Here is a 16,864-nt window from a genome sequence, read left to right on the forward strand (position 1 = left end):
TGGGATTTAAGTGATGACTGCAGTTTTTTTTAAAGGTACTTATACATTTTGCCAGTTGGTCAATTTTAAAATAATTTATTACTTCAGTAGTAGGTTCCATGAATGTAATTTAGAATATCGAGCCGTAATTGCATATCATGCCATTTCTAAATAATTGCGCATGTATTTGAGTTGTTATAACAACCTTTATTAATGTTTTATATATATATATGAGATAAAGTTCTTTATCTTGTCTTATCATATATACATATATGATAAGACTATATATATATATATATATATAAGACAAGATAAAATCCCCTACCTCAATGCTCCACTCCTAACCAGTTGGTGGTAGTAATGCACGTTGTTGGTTTGCAAACCGCAAATAAAATCCAAAGAAGAAGAAGAAGAAGAAGAAGACGAAGAAGAAGAAGTTCTACGCTAAGATTAGTGTGTTTTTAAAACATGGAGAAAGGAGAAGTGGATTTAACCGGCGCTAAACAAAATACGGGTGTGTGGCTTGTTAAGGTATGGTATAATATGTCGATACCGATAAACATAACGAGACTGGGAAAGTGCGTTTCGGTTTGGAACTGTTGGTAGCTAGCTAGCGGGTAACAGACATGTTGACGAAGGGAACAGACGCGGTGAGGAGGTAGTGGATAGAGGTAGCGAGTGAAGTCACCCCACTCCAGCTACCCATGCTTGTTTTCTTAAATAATTAAGAATGACTAGTTTAAAGTTAGGGACCTACCAGTGTGATGTATAAAACTGAGTAGTGCTCCCTGCTTTTCCCATTAATGGACTTTTTACCTGATTACATTCCCCTACCTTAAAACATCATCTCACTAGCAAAATTTGAGTAAGAACAGTGTATTATGCCACTGGTGTGTATAAATGATTTATTACAGGAACATATCAGAATTGAAATATTGTGTTACTATAATGGGGTGACTTCACCTGGGGCAAGTTCGTAGTGGGGTGACTTCACTATGGGCTGTGGATAGATATGGTATCAAGGACAGATAGTAGTTGATTTTGCAAAAAGGATGGAAATAGCTGTGGTAAATACCTACTTTAAGAAAAAGGAGGAACACACGGTGACATATAAGAGTGGAGGAAGGTGCACACAGGTGGGCGACATTTTGTGTAGGAGATGCAAGCAAAAAGAAATTAGAGATTGAAAGGTTGTGACAGGAGAGAGTGTAGTTACACACCATAGGATGGTGGTTTGTAGGATGACTTTAGGGGTGAAGAAGAAGAGTGAGAGCTCAACACAGGATCAGATGGTGGAAGATGAAGGTGGCCTACTGTGGAAGTGATTCTGTAGCTGTTAAACCACACTTCATAGCCATGAGTGCTTCAAAGGTGTTAGGAATCATCTCAACTGTCAAACAACCAGTCGTGCTGTATATAAGCTGGCACATTGCTCAGCATCATCAAACTTGCTCCAGTGATGTCAAGCAGTTAACGTCGAACTGAGACTGATGATTACAGAGTTTGATAAAAAAAAAAAATGTAAGATGGTGGTAGTAAATTGTTTGAAATTGGGACTAAGTTTGATATTTATATAAAGTCTTTGAAATAAAATAAAATAAAAAGAAATGCTAACTTCACACAGCTTTGGAAAAGAGATACCAGAACCTTTCACGTACCTCTTAAACAAATGCCTAACAGGGTATTTAACCCTGAGATTGAATGCTATCAGCTGAACCTCTCCTGTATCCATGGAAGTTGCCAACATAAAGCCCCGTTTACACACAGATGGTAAGAGCTCCCGGAAGCGTCCCGGAAGAGTTTTTGGCCGTCTTAAAGATCACACGCCGTTGTTAATGCCGGCACTAGGGGGCGTGGCTTAGTTCCGGCTTTATCGGGAATCGTCGAAAAAATTATTCAACATGTCGAATAATTCCGGGAGCGCTCCCGGAGACCTCCCGTGATGACAGCGACAACGCGAACAACGGCGTTTGATACTTTTTAATTGCCATTTCATCCTGCTGCTTCCTGTAGTGCCGCAGTTCTCATCGCGCCGCGATGACCAATCAGGGACTGAATATGTAGTGACATGGAGATGTCTGGAGTTTGAAGATGTGAACATGTCCTGTATCTGGTAGCAGCCTGTGAGCAGGACTTATGTCTCTTTTGTCCTTTATTTTATAATCATGACAGAGTTTTTGGAGCGAGCAGCAGCACCACAGCAGTGTGGAGCGGAGTTTCTTTTTATTTTTATTTTACGTGTGTGCGCGCGAATCGTCCTGGAGATTATTTCGCTTATTAGCTACACAGCTGTATAATAAAGCAAATGGTGACTGGCTTCTAAACACAATTATGACAGAGTTTTTTGGGGGAAAGAGCGGAGGAGCAGCCCCGCAGCAAACAGCAGCGGGGAGCAGAGTTTCTTTTTTCTTTCTATTTTTTTTACTTGCACGCGAGTGAATCATCTGTAGAGAATATTTTATTAATTAACTACACAGATGTATAATAAAGCAATTGGTGACTGGCTTCTAAACACAATTATGACAGAGTTTTTTGGGGGAAAGAGCGGAGGAGCAGCCCCGCAGCAAACAGCAGCGGGGAGCGGGGTTTCTTTTTTTCTTTCTTTTTTTTTACGTGCGTGCGAGCGAATCGTCTGTAGAGAATATTTTATTAATTAACTACACAGATGTATAATAAAACAAATGGTGACTGGTTTCTAAACACAATTATGACAGAGTTTTTTGGGGGAAAGAGCGAGGAGCAGCCCCGCAGCAAACAGCAGCGGGGAGCAGAGTTTCTTTTTTTCTTTTTCTTTTTTTTTTTTTACGTGCGCGCGCTCCGCCCCTTTCCACCGCGAAAACAGCCAGAACTACCGCGAACTTTGGTCTACGTACTACTCGCCAACAAAACCGTTTATGTGTAACCTGGGCTTAAGTCTAGAGCAAGGGAGCGCTACTGCAACATTCAAATAAGAGTGCCCCTTCCATTTAAAACTGTGTGCTACAGCAGATGGCAACCACCTGGAGGTTGTGGCCTTCAGCCAACAGTACAACCTCTCTTTTTGGGAGTGATGAGAATGGACAGGATTAGGAATGAACATATCAGAGGTGGGACAGTTTGGAGTTAAAGTCAGAGATAAGAGATTGAGATGGTTTGGACATGTGCAGAGGAGAGACTCAGGGTATATAGTGAGAAGAATGATGAGAATGGAGCCATCAGACAAGTTACCAGGTTACAGAGGACAGGATGAGATGGAAACGATTGATCTGCTGTGGCAACCCCAAATGAGAGCAGCCGAAAGAAGAAGGTAGAAACATTTGGATTTAGACCCTTTGTTACAGAGATTTTCATTAGTTGTTCAACATCTGCAGTGTGTACATGATGGCAAATAATAATTTTGGAGCCTTACTTGCAAGTTACAACCATATATATCATTTAAAAGCCGGTGATGTGCCAGAAACAAATTGTCAGTGGTTATGTCAAAAGTAGGCTATGTGTAAATCTTTGAGGTTTCTTGTAACTGAAAAATCACAGTTCTGTCCAGAGAAGTGTTTTCACTTAGTTGAACTACGAATGGCATTCATGTGATTGCAATATTTATGTATAACATTCTTCATTTTTATTTAGAAGCAACAATTTAATTAATCATTGATGACACATGGACCTATGTATGTGAAGGAAGTGCCTTCGACTCCTTCCTTGTTTTCACTCGGGGTCACCACAGCAGATTCAAAGTGGATCTGTATGTTGATTTTGGTTTCATGTCGGTTGATATTCTTAACGCAACTCCACATTACATGGAGAAATGGGCAGTATGAACCAGGAACCTTCTGCACTGAAACCAAGTGCAGTAACCACTTGGCAACGATGCTGATAATTTGCGTGTCAGGGTAACCGTACCCTGCGCACATGGACTATATTATTATACTATATATATTGTTTTTAATTGTGTGTACAGATGGACTGTACATACACAATTAAGAACAAAGACTTTTTCATATGTCCTTATGACTTTGCATTATTTTGCCTGCTTTGTGCTGTATAACCAACCCAGTCCTTGCAAGAGTTTAAATATTTATAAAATACCCATGTTTCACAGAAGCCAACATTTGTCTTCTTAAGCACAGACATACATTTATGTGTATTTGCAAATTATGGCTGTGCAGTCATGTTTTGGCAGACAATGACTATTTGGCGTATCACTGGTAAAGAAAAATATTTTAGGGTTATGGTATCCTTATATTTGTCAGTTAAACTACCCAACTTTGTGGTTCATACACAGCCCTAACCTTAGAACTGGTTTGTCTTTGAGTTTATTGACCCCACATGAATGTTCGTGGAAAACATGTAAAGGAAAAAGGGAAGTGTGTGTGTGTGTGGGCGCGGGCGCGGGTGCACACGTCCGTCCATCCCCTCCCCCTTTTTTGATTGCATTTCTCTTGTCTGTTCAGATGCAGTAGAATTTCCCCTTTGGAGATCAATGAAGTTCATGCCTGTGATGACCCTGTGAAAGAGTGTTAAACCTTCTCCCCCAAAAATAACATGACACCTGTATCGCTTCATGCAGGTGCCCAAATACCTCTCTCAGCAGTGGGCAAAAGCATCTGGCAGAGGCGAGGTTGGAAAACTCAGAATTTGCAAGTATGTTTATCTATCTATCTATCTATCTATCTATCTATCTATCTATCTATCTATCTATCTATCTGTCTGTCTGTCTGTCTGTCTGTCTGTCTGTCTGTCTATATCTATCTATCTATCTATCTATCTATCTATCTATATATATATATATATATATATATATATATATATATATATATATATATATATATATATATATATATATATATATATATATATAAACTTAGGTGGATCAGCAAATGTTGTCTTTTAATCAAAATCTGCTAGATGTATAAAATTGACAAAAGCTGTTATATGTATGTAACAGACTAGTTAGTCAAGAGGTGCCGAACGATCTACGGGGAATCTCCAGCACCAGTTACGCTTACGTATTTACTTGATTAAAAGCCTGCCTTAAATAAGCGCCAGGCATTATGTGCATTAAAAAGAGTCACATTTTCTTCTAAGTTGGCTGTGGAGTGGTACCTTAAAATCCTAAAGCCTGATTTATGCTTCTGCAATAGCATCAACATGCGCATGACCCTTTCAAAGTTCTCCGTCGCATTTGTGAGTGGCGTAATGCAATTTACTGCAGGAACAGTGGCTTTTTATGGACCAGTTTGTCCCTCAACGAGCTCCACTTCTTTATACACTCATCAACCTCCAAATCAATGGTACACTACATGCAATTTTCCTCCATGAATTGCAGGTCATTTGAGTGTCTTTTTCTGACTCGTGTTGCAAAGTTGGTCATATTTGCAGACTTTGCTGCCAAACATATATGATCCATGATCGAAATGTAATCTGGAGACGAACTGCAAATCTATTAAAATATGATGGGAGAGGAAGGAGTGAAAATGTAAAAGTGACCAATCACAGCCCTTGCGGTCTCCGTCGTTGCGTCAGGCTACAGAGAGGGTTTGCAGCTACACAGAGGTTTCTGTTCTAAAGCGTTTGTCTTTGGTTCACCACACCCATGGATATGTGTGAAACTTAAAACCATAATACATTGCAGGCAGCAGGCAGCATTTTGTTAATAATTGCCAGCCTTGAATAAAGGCCAGTCTCGTTTAGGCGCCGGGTCTGAGCATGGGTTGAAAAAAATAAACAGGCAGGCTTTTAATCAAGGAAATATGGTTCCCACTTTCCTCGAATCGATGAGTGTCAGTGTTGAACTTTATTTCATACCATCTGTTGCGAGTGTGCATTCCCAGACTGCTCTGTCTGGTACATGCGAGCATTTTTTAATAGAAACACATTGCAATGGGACGGGACAGTTTGTCCGATGTGAGCGAAAATCCGTTATACAAAATCCGATATATACAGTGTTTATTACATGGAAAACCATACAAAAGCATTGGGACTTTTGCTTTTGTCTGGTGAGTCCAAATATCCAGTTCATGCAATGATGGTTTAGGCGAGTTTTACTGTATGTACACACACATACAGTTGTATGCAAAGGTTTGGGCACCCCTGATAATTTTCATGATTTTCCTTTATAAATCATTGGTTCTTTGGATCAGTAATTTCAATTATATTTATGATATAGCAGACAAACACAGTAATATTTAAGAAGTGAAATGAAGTTTATAGGATTACCTTCTAGTGTGCAATAATTCTTTAAACAAAATTAGAAATAACAGCCTCTAAACGCTTCTTATAGCTTCCAATGAGAGTCTAGATTCTGGTTGAAGGTATTTTGGACCATTCTTCTTTACAAAACATCTCAGGTTTTTTGGTTTCCGAGCATGGACAGCCCACTTAAAATCACACCACAGATTTTCAATAATATTCAGGTCTGGGGACTGAGATGGCCATTCCAGAACATTGTGCTTGTTCCTGTGCATGAATGCCTTAGTAGATTTTGAGCAGTGTTTCGGGTTGTTGTCTTGTTGAAAGATCCAATCCCAGCGCAACTTCAATTTTGTCACTGATTCATGAACATTGTTCTCAAGAATCTGCTGATATTGACTGGAATATATGTGACCCTCAAGTTTAACAAGATTCCCAGTTCCTGCACTGGCCACACAGCCCCACAGCATGATGGAACCACCTCCAAATTTTACTGTAGGTAACAAGTGTTTTTCTTGGAATGCTGTTCTTTTTCAGCCATGCATACCGCCCCTTGTTATGTCCAAATAACTCAATTTTAGTTTCATCAGTCCACAGCACCTTATTCCAAAATGAAGCTGGCTTGTCCAAATGTGCTTTAGCTTTTCCTCTGCATTACAGCATCTCCTTGTGCAAAGTGCGCTGTATAGTTGAACGATGCACAGAGACATTATCTGCAGGAAGATCATGTTGTAGATCTTTGGAACAGGTCTTTGGGTTCACTGACTGTTCTCACCATCCTTCGCTTCAGCTTATTGGAGATTTCTCTTGGCCTGCCACTTCGGGCCTTAACTAGTACTGTGCCTGCTGTCTTCCATTTCCTCACAATGTTCCTCACAATGGACACTGACAGCTGAAATCTCTGATATAGCTTTTTGTATCCTTCCCCTAAACGATGATGTTGAACAATCTTTGTTTTCAGGTCATTTGAGAGTTGTTTATAGGCTCATTAGAAGAGATGCAAAGAGGGGAAACATTTGCAAATGGCCACCTTAAATACCCTTTCTCATGATTGGATTCACCTGTGTGAGGATGTCAAGGGTCAATGAGCATACCAAACCAATTTTGAGTTCCAATAATTAGTGCTACATGTATTAAAATCAATAAAATGACAAGGGTGCCCAAATTTATGCACCTGCCCAATTTTGTTTAAATAACACTATGTAACAAATTTTTATTTTTGTTTTGTTCCTGGGTACACAGCATGTTTTCCTAACCTGTTATGCCTTAAATAAATAGAAAATAGCTGTTATTCCACAGAAACTTTGCTTCTGTGATCAGGATAATATTTTTAAATTTGTCAGTTTTCAAGAATATTCTCAATTCGCCTTCACTACTACTGAGTAGTCTTCTAGAATATTCTTTAACTGCTAGAACTGTCCAGAATTTTCTAGAAGTTTCCAGAATTATCTAGAAATTTCAAGAAACTTTTAGAACTTTCTAGAACGTAAAAAAAAAAAATAATAAAATCAAAGTTTGTGCTGAATGTAGTCATTTTTCCATAGACTTTAGACATAAGCAGTTGAAATATAACACTTAGAAGCCAGGAACAAAAATTGTGTTATATAGTGTAATTATTGCACACTTTCTGTAAATACTAGAAACTTCATTTCACTTCTGAAATATCAGTGTGTTCATCTGCGATGTGATATATTTAACTGAAATTTCTGATCCAAACATCCAACCATTTATAATGGAAAATCATGAAAATGATCAGGGGTGCCCAAACTTTTGCATACAACTGTATACACACAGTGTCCTCCAAAAGTATTGGGACACTCTGTATTTCATACATTTTAATTAGTTTATGCCATTTCAAATACAAAATAATCTAAAATTACCTTCCATAAACTGAAACTTACAGCAACTCTCTACAATGTGATAAAAAATTAGTAAAAAATATAAAAGCCAAGATGATGGGTTGCATAAATAATGTAACGCTTTGGTATAATACCTGTAAAGAATCAGTTTTATTGCCAGTTTTCTTCAGACAAGTCAGGGGATGGATACATGAACATTTCCAAGTCACTGAATATGTCTTGGACTTTGTTTACATGAATTATGAAGAAATACAAACTGTATGGCACTCTATGGTTAATCTGTGTAGAGAAGACAGTTCTCAAAAACTGTGAGTGACTATGCAAGAAGCAGAAGAGTGAGGAAAGACACCCAGACAATCCAGAAGAAGTAGGCTTTTGTGGCTGTGATTGGTGAAATTGTGCACAGTGCATGTTTTCCATTTTGTATCCCCAGTTATACAGCTTCATGATGAAGTGGTACAGAGGAGGATTTTCTTAAAAATAAGACCTGAAAATTTGCCAGAAGGTGCACCTGAGATGCAAGCCTAGATTTGATGTCTTGCTGAAAAAAAGTTGTGTGTGTGTGTGTGCGTGTACAAACGCATGTCTTAATTTATTGTGTGTTGTGCCAATAAATCACTTCCACTTTTGCTGATAATTTTTTTCTCCCATTTTGCAGGAATCATGGGAAAACAGAGGTTGGTAATGTGTGACAAAAGTGCTATGCAACCACATACTGTGTTTTCCCACTGTGCACATCTATACTTGCTTTGTTAGAATATCCTGAATTTGATTATCAGTGTGTATGGACTTTACAAAACCACAGTATCTTTAATGAATTAGTGCTGAGTTACACTTTGCATTTGTCTTTTAGAATTTTTCTTATCCTGCATCCACCCTGATTTTCTGACATTAATGCATTTGACAATGCACACATAATAGTTACATTACAAATCAGTATTTGAAGATGGCTGAATTTACAGTTGAGGCCATCGGTTTATGTACACCGTGGCTAAAAGTTTAAAATTTTGTTTACTCAACTGCACACATTTCATGTTTCCAAACAGTTCAGATGTTAAGTTATTAAGAGTGTCTGCTTTACTTCCAATGGAGTTTGTATCCAAAATAATAATTTAAGAGGCAGATTTATTTTAAGTTTTTTTTCTGCTTCATCAAAACTTTGCATGTGCTAGTATTTGGTCACACTGCCTTTTAATTTCTTCACTAGACTCAAATCATATGGGTCGGATAGACTTCTGCTAGCTCTAGACTACACAATAAAAGTTATTATTATATGGCTATGCGTGCTCTGATTGGCTAATTTCTAATCTTATATTTTCCCATATCAGACTGTTACCAGACAATCGGTCCAGCTCGTGTATCAGATTTGCGACTTTGTTTACAATTTTTACGGTGCAAAATTGTAAACAAAACAAAAAGTGAACAAATTATGAGAGATGAAGATCATTCTCCAAGCAAATTTTATTACACTGACGAGTTTGAATTGGAGGAATTATCAGCAAACAAGGTTGAAGTGGACGTGCAAAATGAAGACCAACAAGATGAAAACACGGCTCCAAACAGCCATATAATAAAGTAATTATTAACATCGCTTGCTCGATCTGTACGGGAATATCAGACCTCGGTCTTTTTTTACGGATCAAGCGCAACAAGGCCCTTACTGTCAAGACCTCGGTCTGATATTTTCCTGTACAGAGCTTACGCTCGGTTAACAATCTTTTCATCTCTGATGGCATTGTTTGATCCAGGTGTCATTCACTTTGAATGAAGAACTGACTGCGATCGATGGTTTGGAACACAAGAACGCATGTGCTCCTCGTGAGCACCCGTTCACCATGCAGACAGTGGGAGGACAGACATTGGCAGTCTTCTCTGAGACTTCATCAGGTGACCTTTAGTTTTCATCAGTAAATATCAGTTGTCTGCTTTGAATGTGTGAGTTGCCTACTGATGCACCCAAATAATGAAAATAAATAGAGAATCATAAATGTAGCTTTCTGTGATCCATTTGCTGTATAGAAAGAGGTAAGTTCTATGTGATCAGGTGGTGAAGGTGTTCATCCTGGCAGTCCATGTGCAGCTTGTCTTCTTCATGCATAACCCTTTTTTCCTGTTTGTGCTGCTTTCAGTGTGTTTTGGCTTATCATGAGCTTTTCCCATTGAGTGTGAAGTTGTCCACAATCCAACAGTGTGTATTTGAAAAAAGTGCCTACAATCTGGATAAGTGAACAGTCAATGGGAAAAGAAGGGGCCTGATGAAGGCTTGTCTTCTTCCCGGCTGGCCCGGGATCTCTCTACATACATGTGCACTGAGCGAGTGCATATGTAGCCCTGTCACTATCAGAATACAAAGCACAAGTACAAATCACCCTCTTTTTAAATATGGTGAACACATAATAGAGCATATAGAATAGATGGTGAGGTTAAGGAACGGTATGTAGCAAATTGTTTGCTAATTGGGATGTAGGATCCAGATAATATGCCCAGACTTAACGTATTGCCACACTGTGAACAGAGAAGTCTGGTTGAATGCCCAAAAAGTTGGTAATTGACTGTATCCTAGCTTGGCGAGTACTCATTGAACGGAAGCACAGATCTCAGCACTGCCTCTTTGCAGTCTGGGTCTCTTCGGTGAATCCTGGAGTACTGCTTGAATGACTATCAAACAAATGGTTACTTGGTGGAATTCTAATGAGTAGTATCACTTGCATTGTGAAGAAACATCAGCTGCAATATGATATTTTGGCTATGTGGTGCACTTCTCTGGACATGATGCACATTTATGTACCTCAGTGTTGAGTATCCCAGAAAATGGAAAAGGTCAAGGGAATACCCACTTTTCACCTGGCTCTGGATGATGGATTTCTGCTTTCCTAGAGAACTGGGAGCGGTTCTGTAGTATGGTAGTAAATGCAGCAAAGTATGGCATCACCACATGTTTGCAGACCTGACCTGGCCATTTATTCCACAAACTATGCAACGGTCAAGTAAAAATGGCTTACTTATGTGTCATAATGACTGACAACCAATGAACACAAATCAAAGTTTGGAACCAAGCAGAAATGGGCATGTGGAACTCTTATCTGGACCCTGATATAATTTCTGAGAATAGAGAACCTCATCAAACATCACCTGAGGTTAATGAATTCTGGTCCGTTGGAGTGGTATCCTGCGAAGTCTCATGATGAAGGTGTAAAAATGAGAAATAGCCACCCACCCCGTATCTAAATTACACAGTGCTATTCAGGCAAACCTGAAAACAATATTAGACACCTTGTTTTCAATGAATGAAAACAAGGTGTCTAATATTGAATAATATTTTGAAAGAACATGTGTGGGCAGCATGATGGATTAGTGGTTAGCACTGTTGCCTCACAGCAAGAAGGTCCCAGGTTCGCTTCTGACAGTGTGGAGTTTGCATGTTCTCCGACTTCCTCCCTCTTCCAAAGACATGTAGGTTAGGTAAAGTGGTGACTCTAAATTGGCCACAAGTTTAAGTGAGAATGTGAATATGTTTGTATACATTTGGCCCTACAATCGATTGGTGGCCTGTTCGGGGTGGACCCCACCTCTCAGTTATTGACGGCTGAGATAGGCTCCAACCCCCCCGTGACCTTTAACTGGAATAAGCAGGATTAGAAAATAAATGGATACTTAATTGTTAGATTAAATTGCAATATGAACTGTACTGAATAATAAATAGTCTTTGGCAGCATCAGTATAAGTAATTAAAATGACAAAAAAAAATCAATAAAGAAATCAGCTCGCTCAGCTCAGGGTGGCACAGGGTAGGTGTAGGGTATGTAAGCTGTCTCGTGCTACGTGCATGGCAGCAGAGGCTGTCTGCTTTTAACATGCTTAGTTCATGTAAACACACAACTGCTTTTTCCTCACTTACATGAACAAGCAACTGCTTTGATTGATGAAATATTATGTTAAAAATTAAGTTACAGTGACCGACCCCCACCCCCCCAAAAAAGGTATTTCACACTGTCATAGAAGCTTTGCAGTTAATGTGCAATTCTGTGCCTGCAAAACTAGTGGAGGATCCATACAGATCAACTGTGAACTGTTACACCACTAAACAACACACAGTCACAGTTGCTCCAATAATATTTAATTCCAGTTTATTTGTGTACACAATCTGGACACATATGTTGTAATATAAAAAAATAATTTTGTCCTTGTGCCTCCTTGCTCTGAATGTGCTTTGGTGATGGGTTGGGTATTTGTATCAGTTGGTCTGAGAGCATGCTTGCTTTACTCGTGCATTCTTTTGTGCTCATCCGAGAATGCACCAAGACGCTCTGAACGATCGCTTTCCTGTGCGACTAAACACTGGGTGTGGTTCTTGTTGTTCGATCCCTTCCTCCCTTCGTCTTCCACCCCGTATATTTTCATTTTTACCTTCCCTCCCTCCCTTCCTGTAGGCCAATCAGAGGAGAGATCTGATGGCAGCAGCTCAGCTTCGGGGGCGGGGGCAGGTCCAGGTGAGTGCTCTGTTTTGTCACCTGAGAGATGAGTTTCATCAGTGGGTTTCACAAAACATTTTTTTTTTTTCTTTAAATGGTTGAGGGCTCCAGTATAATTGTAGAAACCCATTGCATACATATTATAAAAAGATGTATCTATGTGTTACTTTAACAAAACTCAAAGCACGGTCAACTTGTATGGGTCTGAAGCAGAAGTAAGGCATCTTTTCACTTTGAGGGTACCTGCACGTTGTCATGTGTAGTGTCACTACTTGAATGATGAAAAGGCTTGATATAAAGTGCCTAAATACTAAGTGTGGCAACAATTAACAATTTAAAGCCATATTGCTAGCTCAAGCCACTGTACGCTGCATTTACTGTGTTTCTGCATGGCAACTCAGTAGCATTAATAAAGATAGAGAAAACACATTTGAAACCCCGTTTACAAAATTTGAGTGTTAAGTTGAGGGGCATGTTTCAAAGCGCATGACTGTAATCATTTAAGATGTAACCAGCATTTCAGCGCAAAACGCCACTAGTTAACACATTTCAGATAATTCTATGACCATTATTAAAGCACATTACTTCAATAAGTAATTAGCAGGTAGAGCTGCACACACATAGGGCTGTCACGATTAGGAATTTCTGGAGACGATTGTCAGACAAATAATTGCGATTGACGAATATATTGTCTATTTTTTTCTTTTTTTTCCCTTCTTTATATTCTACTATTGTAGTATAATTACACAACTCTGGAAGAACGTTTGGCTTCTGTGAGTGGAAAACTGGGAATGGTGCAACATTTTTATTTTTATCTTCATTTTACATACAGTCCCAACTGAATTTTCTGAATTGTGGTTGTTTCTGTTGCGTTTCTGAAATTGTTTCTCCTCATCAGTCACGTTTTGTGCTTAAACACTGCATTAAGCCCATATTGAACAAATAAATACCTTTGGAAAGTAACAGCTGTTAAAGTTCAGAGTTCTCACCTGCTTTTTGTGATCTGTGCATCTGACCATCACCACAGCTTCTCCATGTCAGGGTTTTTTTTTTTGTTTTTTTGTTTTTTTGTGGCTCAGTTCATTCATATATTCTCATTTTTTAAATATGTTTTTAAAGCTATTTGACCATTTATTTCATCTCATGATCTCATAAATTCAGCATACGACACGCACATGGTGTGAACAGGACGGTAACGGCAGAATCACACCTTTAGAGAAAGTTCAGAGAGAAGTAAAGGCAGCATGTTTTCCTTTTGTTAACATGTTCACTCAGGTTAAAATCCTCTCTCTGCTCCGCGCTCGCTGCGCACTGAACATGTCACGCCTGCATTCAGGAATCTCCCTCACCCACCCCCCTCCCTCGCAGTCTGCAGCCTGTTAACTCCGCGCGCGCACACACAGGCACAGACACACACACCGACAGCTCCGCATTTTAGACGGCTTTTGAAGAAGACGGCACTGTTTTAATCGGCTGTCAGCCTCCTTGTTATTGTCCCGCCTTAAGACGAGAGCGAGGCTGCAGCACAATGACGTCAGATTCGGAGTCGTTTTATGCTTTGATGATAAAATAAATAATTCACGGTAATCGCGAATATGAAAAATAATCGCGAATATGAAAAATAATTGCGATTGACGAATATTGTAATAATTGTGACAGCCCTACACACACGCAAATGCGCTGACATCATTATTGATTGCTAAAATGATGATACTTGCAGGTATCTTTTGATGGTGCTATAAAAAATTACACACATGCACGTGTGTGTGTGTGTATATATATATATATATATATATATACATACACACACACACACACACTAGCTGTTTTTGGTTAAAGGCACTGTCATCACAGGACTTTAAAATAAATACTGTGTATTTAAATTGATGTCAAGAGTGTCAGTATTTAGCTTCCTAGATTGCCTTAGAATGCAGGAAAAAGGGTTAGGCTTTTTAAAATTATACAGGCGTAGCCAAGTTGCAACTAGAGTCCCTTGATTGAGGAGAGTAACGTCAACTCAGAACATGATGCCATTTTGGTTCCAACTGCGCTGAACTACTGAATGAACCTTTTGTTTTCAACATTTTTTAAATCATTTAACCACATACAGCAGCACATCCAGGTACAGGTGCTATCAAAATAAATATAAAAATAATTAAGCTATCAAATTTACATACATTTACAATTTGATGATTTATTTAATTAATTTAAAGCCTGATTTACACTTCTGCAGCTCTATAACTCCATGTCATGCAATGACGTGCTTGACAGTTTTAAAGTTCTCCGTCCCTGGATTATGCATTATTCTGGACTAATTTGACCCTCAACAAGCTTTTCTTTCTGCAATCACCTCCTCTAATTCAAAGGTAAGCTGTACAGGTTCATCTTTTTCACTCCATGTTTGTGAAGTTGCAAACTTTTCTGATCAATTTGTAATCAGCGTGCGCACTGCAAAAACTATTATAATATGATGGCAGACGAAGCAGTGAAGGCAGAAAAGTTTGAAATCACATCCGTTTGCTGTGGGTGCACGTCCAGGCTGCAGGTCCAAGTCTGAGCATGGTGTGAAAAAAAAAAAAAAATCGGTCTGGCTTTTAATCACAGAAATGACTCCGGTCCCAATTTCCTCAAATCGGTGAGGGTCAGAGCCCTGAACTTTATTTTGTACCTCTGTTACTGTGCACGTCCAGACTACTCTGGGTTTTTAATGGAAATACATTGCAATCAGATGAGACATTATATCCGATGTCAGCAAAAAATCCGTTATACAATATCCGTTATATACGGTGTTTATTACATGGAAAAACAATACAAAAATTTGGGGACTTTTTAATCAGGTGACTGTGAAAATGTGGTTTATACAATGACGGTTTAGGTGAGTTTTACTGTACATGGGACTGAACAATAAATTTACCTCACAAAACTTTGACGATGATGTCGGCTTCCATCCCACACGGCTGACTTTATTTTCCCAAATTTTCCTTCTGTTTGGATCTGAAGGGAATCTGTACATCTTGAAGCCCTTGATGTGCATCCAAATGCACAAAACCTGGTATTTTCAGTGAATAAATAAATAAAATAGCTGGATGTACATGCACACACATTAACAGCCAGCGCTCTTTTGAACCCAAGATGGCACCATGAGTCACGTGACTGTTTTTTTTTTTTGTTTTTTTTTTGTGACTCATCATGTTGCCACTCTCTCAATCAAGGGACTCTAGTTGCAACACCCCCTCCAACCGCCTGAAGCTGGATCCTCCCCTGGAGTTTCATGAGCTAAAAGTGCTGTTCCAATCCATTTGACTACATTCACATGCCTTTAATTAAAAAAAAATTCTTCAGACACTTGTTTTCATTCATTATATGAATTTGTCCTGTGTGTATGTATGTGGGTTTGTTGCAGATGAAGGCAGCGTGGCATGCGGTGTGCACCATGTGCCATGGGTTTCAGTTCTCCGACACACTAGCATCCTGTTCAGAATGTACCACACCTCACACCCTATGGCTGCTTGGATAGGTTCCAGCTACTTTTATTTTTATGGTTATTTTTATATTCTCCACCCTGGTGATTCATAAGCAAAACAGGCTCACAGCTTCATTATTCATTTGACGACGTAACAAGGACTTGAATCAGGAAGTTGGTCGGCCTTGTACCTCCGGTGTCCAATATGTGAATAACATCAGTATTGGACACAATACAAATATTGGATTAGATTGGGCCCATCCCTATTTTTTTGGAGTGTAGAAAAGAAAGAACCTTTAAGGATATGTAAATTCATATTGTTCACCAGGAAACCACCTGGTCTCATGTTCTTAGAGTTTAATCAGCACCGTGATGGATGAAATTGAGCTATATTGTAGTAAAATTTAAAATTGGGCAGGTTTAAGCCTCCTTTGATGTGTGGGGCCTCAGGTTTAGAATTTAATTTGAGGGGATGGATATGGGTTTATTTAGTGAATTAAATAAGGTTTTTGGATTTTATTTGGGACACACTGGAAGAAAAAAAAATTAGGAAGTATGTTATTTTTGGTTAGGTTCACATTTCTTAAATAAAAAGACAAAAGATAATAGTAGGTCTTTATATTTCTGTAACTCTGTTTGTACCTGATCCATCAGTTTCATAAGATTGTTTTGTCTATGGATCTCATAATCTTTATGCTTAAGTATTCAAAGGCATTTGGGAACCATGGCAAAGATTTGGTAAGGTGCCTGATTGTATTGTCACATATCAATCAATCAATTTTTTTATATAGCGCCAAATCACAACAAACAGTTGCCCCAAGGCGCTTTACATTGTAAGGCAAGGCCATACAATAATTACGTAAAACCCCAACGATCAAAACGACCCCCTGTGAGCAAGCACTTGGCTACAGTGGGAAGGAAAA

General features: G+C 39.0%; 1 protein-coding gene and 1 long non-coding RNA gene across 4 annotated transcripts in view; both read left to right on the forward strand.

Annotated features, from left to right (window-relative positions):
- Positions 1-380: 380 nt before the first annotated feature.
- The window catches only part of gtf2f2a (general transcription factor IIF, polypeptide 2a), a 35,575-nt gene continuing 19,091 nt past the window's right edge, over positions 381-16,864 (forward strand). Inside the window, exons 1-6 of one of the 3 annotated variants that reach the window (XM_034193141.1) lie at positions 381-510; positions 4,526-4,599; positions 8,665-8,683; positions 9,755-9,893; positions 10,026-10,031; positions 12,437-12,496. In XM_034193141.1, the coding sequence (XP_034049032.1) occupies positions 448-510; positions 4,526-4,599; positions 8,665-8,683; positions 9,755-9,893; positions 10,026-10,031; positions 12,437-12,496 (361 nt within the window). In that variant the 5' untranslated portion in view covers positions 381-447. The remainder of the gene's footprint in view (positions 511-4,525; positions 4,600-8,664; positions 8,684-9,754; positions 9,894-10,025; positions 10,032-12,436; positions 12,497-16,864) is intronic. The other 2 variants (XM_034193149.1, XM_034193154.1) reach the window with 2 other exon arrangements.
- On the forward strand, positions 8,815-9,263 carry LOC117530233. Its single transcript, XR_004566244.1, has 2 exons — positions 8,815-9,003; positions 9,066-9,263. It is a non-coding gene; the product is annotated as an uncharacterized LOC117530233 (long non-coding RNA).

This window comes from Thalassophryne amazonica, chromosome 2 (assembly GCF_902500255.1).
Source record: "Thalassophryne amazonica chromosome 2, fThaAma1.1, whole genome shotgun sequence".
Taxonomy (NCBI): Eukaryota; Metazoa; Chordata; class Actinopteri; order Batrachoidiformes; family Batrachoididae; genus Thalassophryne; species Thalassophryne amazonica.